The sequence below is a fragment of the Etheostoma spectabile genome, chromosome 4 (assembly GCF_008692095.1).
Source record: "Etheostoma spectabile isolate EspeVRDwgs_2016 chromosome 4, UIUC_Espe_1.0, whole genome shotgun sequence".
Lineage (NCBI taxonomy): Eukaryota > Metazoa > Chordata > Actinopteri > Perciformes > Percidae > Etheostoma > Etheostoma spectabile.
In genome coordinates, this window is record NC_045736.1 from 29,410,329 (window position 1) to 29,417,061 (window position 6,733).

Consider the following 6,733-nt stretch of genomic DNA (forward strand, 5'->3'; position numbering starts at 1 on the left):
CCCCCCCCCCCCCCCCAATATCGTGCAGGCCTACTAACTACTCATTCACCTTGATTTTGTGCGGTTCAATGAACTCTGCATAGGCGTTGACATAGTTGACATTCTTGTCTCTCAGTGCCACCCTGTAGCCCCAGTTCAGTGAGCCAATGTAGTTGTTCACCGCCGTCTTCATGGTCTCCCAGTTGTGCTTCACTGAGAAGAGACAGAATGACGGCCATCAGTGGAATCAGTGCAAGTGGAACAAGTAGAGACTACTGACAAGGTTTGCCTTTGATTTACCGCGGCAAACCGGTGTGATGTCCCCCCTTCGTGACCTCCGGGGCCGGTGCTCTGAGCCCTCACCTGTCTCATCAAACTCCCAGCCGAACTTGCGTGCGTCCTGCACGGCGGTGCCCAGCACGGCCGTCTGGTGCATCAGCTTCTTGGGAATGCAGCCCACGTTCACACAAGTCCCACCGAGACCTGATCCCCACAACAGAACACAATAACACGTGGAAATGGTGAGTTACCGACCAAATTAGATTAAAATATACACTGCATCTCATGTAGGGCGGCAACTAAATTACTATTTTCGTTGCTGATTATGCTGTTGATTTTTTTTCTTGCTTAGTCGATTAGTTGTTTGGTCTATAAAAACATCCCAAAAAACAGTGAAACATGTCTGTTTCCAAAAGCCCAAGATGGCGCCTCAAATGTCTTGTTTTGTCCACAACTCAAAGATATATATTGTACTGTCATAGGAGTGGAAAAAAACAGAAAAAAATATTCCAATTAAAGAAGCTGGAATGAGAGATTTGTTAAAAAAAAATCTTTAAATAAATACTCCAACCAATTAATTATCAAAATAATTGGCAATTCATTTAATAGTTGACAACTAAGTGCTTAATCTTTCACAGCTCTAATCACTTAACTATGTATCCTAAAGTGAAAGCATCTTACCCCAGGTTGTTCCTTTTGGTGTTGGCACAACGTAGTCCAGTACCATGACCTTCTTCCCCAATGCAGCAGCTTCCTATTGTCAACAGAGCCAATGTTACCGCATCACTGCATCAATCCTTGGTTTATTAATATGTTTCTGCAGACTGTCTGAAAGCTGCTGGCTAAGCTAAGCTAAGACTGAAAAGGTGTTGCATTTAATTGTGTCACCTTTGAGCAGGCCAGGCCCCCGGACCCTCCTCCGATGACGATCATGTCATAGTCATAAGCGTCGTCGTTGCCCAGCAGCTTCTGCAGGCTGCCGTCTTTATGAGCCTGACAGAAATATAAACATGTGTCCTCAATGGTGATCAAGTAGTGACAATATGCATTACTAATTTCAAATATAGTCAGAATGACTTATAAACAATGCATATTTAATCAAGCGTTATTAGTAACAGCTGTCCCAGTATGAGTGTCACCATCTCAAGGTTAATCCATTACTTACTCCGACAGGGCTTAATAGACATGTTCTGCCGACCTCGTGTTCTGACCACAGCTCTTCTGTTAATCTAACAATACTGTCTATTAGTTCTGTTTGAACCTGCTATTTGTGCAGATAAAGATTAGGCTACACTATTATTAACATTGTACTATTTATAGAATTAGATTCCAGTGATTGCTGTGTGACCGACGCGTGGCATCCAAACATTTCCAGTTCAATGTTAAAAAATTAAAAATATAGCGGAGTAGTTCAAGAATAACTTTGATTTTTGAACTACGTTTGCCATGTCGCAGTAGCTTAATGTGCTACATTTCATCATGTGTAGTAATTTAAAATGTAAAATGATTGGTAGCTTAGCTCACTACACTTTCCAAATAGCTTGCCCAACACTGCCTCTTGGCACACCTAGATGTTTTGGTTAAGTCACTTCCACTGCTGCCATGTCTGCTTTGACAAAGACCTACCGATTAGTCTTTATCTGGTTGGCCTTTAAAACACACCGCATTTCACTAATCATTTTAATGCAAAGAAAAAATTTAGCTTGAGCCAAAAAGGCTTGTTTTCATAGCTTCTGGCATCTGAATAAGACACTTGATTGAGTGACATGTCATGCTGAGGACATATACACCAACGTTGTGTACAACACAAGGATTTTTAGCACAAGAGAGGAAAATCCCTGTAAGACAGTGAATTAGATGCACACATTTGCTCCTCACCTGCATTGTACTGTCACAGCCGCCAACGTGCGTCTTGTTGATGAAGACATTAGGAACACTTTTCTGTCCGGTCATCTCGAGCAGCATCTCCTGGTAGTTAGTTCCATCCTCTAGACAGAAGGGTTAATGGGGTTTAAGTGAAAGTTAACAGGGTGGTTGAATATTAACTATCCATTCAGTACATCTACTTTTCATATGGAAATGCATGAGTAACACACAACGAATAGGCAAAAAAAAAAAAAAAAAAAAAAAAGTAGGTAGCATGACATCACATTAGGGCTGCAACTAACGATTATTTTATTGTCAATTATTTTCTCAATTAATTGAATAGTTGTTTGGTCTTTAAAATGTTAGAAATCATCATGCTCGTTTGAGATGAGCGAGAGCTGCGCAGAATCGATCAGCGGCGATCGCCATCCGTTGCATGTCGGTGAGATTTGTGTCCGACTTGCTCTGACACTGTGCACACGTGAGCAGCAACAACAACAACGACCTCATGAGATCAAGGCGGCCGCAGTTCTGAGATGCAGGCAATGCAGATGCTTTTCACCGACTGCAAGACCCAGGCGGACCCAGAGCATGCTGGGAAACACCGGCCTCTCAGCTGATTAGTTCAGAATTGACTCCACATACTGATGTTATAAGCATTCCCTTACGTAAAGGTTAGTTGGTTTCTAAAAAAGGTTGGGATGGAGAACAGATTCCTACTTGGAATCGGTTCAAAAGTTAAAATTCCAGTTGAATCGTTTGGTTTCAAAATCATATCCCAATTTAATATGCGCAAGTTTAGGTTTACGTGGGCAGCCAGGTGCTTCTTGTGTTGCATCCATGGAGCGCAGTAAGTGGCGCTCTAGTGTGGCTTTATTTTACATTTAAAAAGCACGGTAAAACTGCAACCCAGCCGTGAATCAAAATAAAACCTTCCTCTTATTTGTAAAAAAAAAAAGTATGCGACCCGTTTCAACTCCACCCCTCAAAGAATCGATAAGAACCGGAATCGAAAGGAAGAATCTGAATTTTAACGATTCCGAGTACAATCCAAACGATGCCCGACCCTATTTTTTAATATTCTGAACATAATCTTAATGGTGATCGAGTACGTCAATCATTCATTGGTTAATCATCAGCATCCCTATATACTTCCTTTATCAAAAACACATGAGACTGTGACAAATGTGCCTCTGCAGGACAGAGCAGCTGAGGTAAGGGTTTACTGAGACACGGCCTCAGGCCTCGGTATCTTCAGTCAGTGACTCAGCAGATTGTGTGCTGCTACTAAAGGAGACAACAGAACAGCTTACACAACGCCTTTACTATATCACGGAGGAAAATTTTCCACTGTGTGGATACAAACGCAACCGTGACAATGCATTTTTTTATTTTATTTACATCATAATAACTGAAGCAAGAAAACACCAGTAACACTTGGCATTCATAAACATTAAATACATAGTAGTTTATAACACTATGATCGGCAACTATTTTGATAAACGTAAAGTTACTTTTTTTTGCAAAAATGTCAGGAAATGCTATTTTCAGCCTCTCAAATACAGAGATTTCCATCTCTTTTCTGTTTTATATCAGAGTAAACTGAATATGTTTGGGTTTCGGACATAAGACATCATCTTGGATTCAGTGGAAAATGTCCATCTCAGTTTCTTTAATTTTCTGACATGTTATAGACGAAACGATTAGTCGGAAAAAAATAATCAGATTAACCAATATTTAAAAAAAATAATCGCTGTCTTTAACGTGCCACTGAACTTTGCAACAAGTTAATGACACATAACAAAATTTAGCATTGCACTTATACTGCAAACTGAACTAATCATCTTAACTTACCTATGAGATCCAACTCCACCACATTACAATCGAGCTGCATTTCTTTGAACAAGTCTTTCACCTACAAAAGAAACAGAAGCGTTTTATTTAGTTATCGACCATATTAAATTTCCTCATGGTAGTTTACATACTCCCTATCCCAAATACACAACACACCAATAAACACCGAAACAACCTTTCCGATTAGCAAAGATTACCTTTAAATTGCTTGATTTAAACATACTGGAAATAGTCCAAATCCATCATTAAACTTAGTCAAAGACTGCTTTGTTTCAATAAAGTCCCATCATGTTAATCATGTTAATCAAGTTAATTGTTAGCTAACGCTCATCGCCTCCCTGTGTGTTACATTGACGAAAGACAGAGTTTAAATACAAATTACATGTGTGCTAACTTTAAAGAATCAAGTGCTACTTTGTAAACAGCATGTGAGTTGTATTGCCAATAAAAGTAGCTAACGTTATGGACTATTATGGAGCTAACTAAGGCTACATTAACTAACTTTAAGAAGCGCGAGCAAGTTCAGATAAAAGGTTAACACGTCTGAGACTTATTGATGATAAGTTAGGCTATCGCTACCAAATATTGACCTATGGTAAATTATATTGAACGTTAACGTCTTGATGCAGTTTTATGTGATTCAGCTGATTTATAGTGAAACACTTTGTATTCAGCCTCCAACGAAGCGGAGTCACTGGGGGAATGGACGAGACAAGGAAAAGCCAGGAATTAGACCAAGCCCGTGTAACTTCGCGGGTGGAAGGTGGAAGTTTCCGACCAGCTAAAGCAAAAATAAAAAACCTTACCTTGATACAAAACGGACAGTAGCTTTTACTGAACACCATCACTTGATTCGAGTCAATAAGCTGCTGTATCCGAGACTTGAGTGCTTTCTTCCCGGTGTCATTTTCGACGGGAGGCATTTTCAAGGTATTTCCGTTTGCCTGCGCAGGGCAAGCTTCAACAGACGGCTGACAGGAGACCGAGGGTGAACCCCAAATTAACCCGCACCAACTCTCTCTTAGTAAACGTACGAATGTCTCTCGGCCTTAAATACTAAAAAAGCAGATGGACCTCCGATTTGAGCTAGCGTTAGGTTTCTCTGCCTCCGCACTCAGCTGCTCGTCTGCCAGACGCGCCAAACGTATTTTACTTTTTCTTCTCTTGCTACTATGGGTGCACTTGATCTGAGCACCATTACATCGGCATCAGTTACCCATAAACCGTGGCTCATCGTTGTTAACAGGAAGAACTCCACCCACACGGTCAATCCCGTGCTGTAAAACGCACGCACATACATTGACGTCACAGGGTTGCCTGATTACATGCCGTTAAGCACTGGAACCACACTGTTAAACTCTACTGTATTTCTACAGTTACTTACCACAAAATGCCCTTTAAATATCGTAATTTTCTTTCCGTTCATTACTGTATATTGCATTGCATTATGGTAGTAACATTTGATTTACAGTGATTTACTGTATTTTTGAATATGCGGTATGTCTGTTGTAAAACAACAGCAGTAGTGATACGTAGTTAAATAAGACAGACTTCATAAATATTTAGTTAATGTTAAAGAAGCATAGAAATTAAATGAAAAATAAATATCTCTCACACTTAAATTATTTCATTTTATAAAGATATATTACATTTACATTTACATTTATTATGCTTTTAGCTGTGAAGGTAATTTAAATTTTGTGATATGACCTCACGACTTCAAAAGATAGCGGGTAATACTTCAAAGGTGTTGAAAGAAGTAGCGGCTCGAGACATCAAAGGGGACCGCTTTGGTCCTGTGCGCAGCAGAGTCCGGTCACACACTCTACTCAAGAGATTGAGCAGCTTAAGGTAAGATCAACCTTGCTAATTCTGGGACATTAAAATCTCTGCTGATAGCCTTCGCAGCGGCGCGACGTTATTACCGACCTGCGTCATAGCTGGGCTAGAGCAGCTGTTAACTAGCTTCCCCCCGAAGGAAAACCAGACGCGCTCCACATTTTCCCGTGTTGAGGATTAGCTAGCTCTAATTACGACGTTCGGTAAGCTAACACTACTCGTTTTACATTCGCTGTTCGGCACATCTTTTTTATTTGTCACACCATTGTCTGAAATACAATGTAACCCATATTCTGGGAGTTTAAGGTCGGTTCTGCTAGCTTATGAGCTTGCTGTTGCCGTATTTTGGCTAACATTACCTCCGGTTAATGCTAACGTTAAACTCCCAATTCTGTTTGTTGGTTTGTCAGTGTTTTAGAATGATTAAGCACAACTTATTACAGCTATATTTGTGTAGTTTTTTTAGCTAAAAAAAGACGTGTGGTAAATTTAATTCATCGTTAACCACATAAGCTCTAGTTTTGGTGCAAATTCAGTGCCTCCGCATTTATGGAGAGCAGTTTTTTGCCTTAGCTTCAGGTTTTGGTCACTTAAACCATCGTGATGTCCAGCAAAGATTGCCTCAGTGCTTACTTTGCAGTAGTATTATTGCTTTCTACCATGGTTATGGTGGAAAAGAAAGATGTATTTTCCAAGCCCCTTGAACTTAAATTGACAGATGTTAAAACAATTATTTAAGGACTCTTATAATGACATGTGATTACTTTTAATACTCACATAACATTCTGTTATTCTAACAATATAAGTTACCTACATATACTGGTTACCTGCAACTAATGCATGCATTTTTTTATCTTGTTGTAATTGTGTTTATAACCCCATGCATGCACTTTAAAAATAATTTTTCATCATTTCA

At 39.8% G+C, this 6,733-nt stretch overlaps 1 protein-coding gene across 2 annotated transcripts in view; it reads right to left on the reverse strand.

Moving 5' to 3' along the window:
* txnrd3 (thioredoxin reductase 3) overlaps window positions 1-5,193 on the reverse strand; it is a 15,315-nt gene extending 10,122 nt beyond the window's left edge. Inside the window, exons 1-7 of one of the 2 annotated variants that reach the window (XM_032513014.1) lie at window positions 4,785-5,193; window positions 3,979-4,039; window positions 2,137-2,246; window positions 1,147-1,251; window positions 940-1,012; window positions 280-462; window positions 50-192 (exon numbers count right to left, since the gene is read on the reverse strand). In XM_032513014.1, coding sequence (XP_032368905.1) covers window positions 50-192; window positions 280-462; window positions 940-1,012; window positions 1,147-1,251; window positions 2,137-2,246; window positions 3,979-4,039; window positions 4,785-4,901 — 792 coding nt within the window. In that variant the 5' untranslated portion in view covers window positions 4,902-5,193. The remainder of the gene's footprint in view (window positions 1-49; window positions 193-279; window positions 463-939; window positions 1,013-1,146; window positions 1,252-2,136; window positions 2,247-3,978; window positions 4,040-4,784) is intronic. The other variant, XM_032513015.1, reaches the window with a different exon arrangement.
* Between the last annotated feature and the right edge of the window lie 1,540 nt (window positions 5,194-6,733).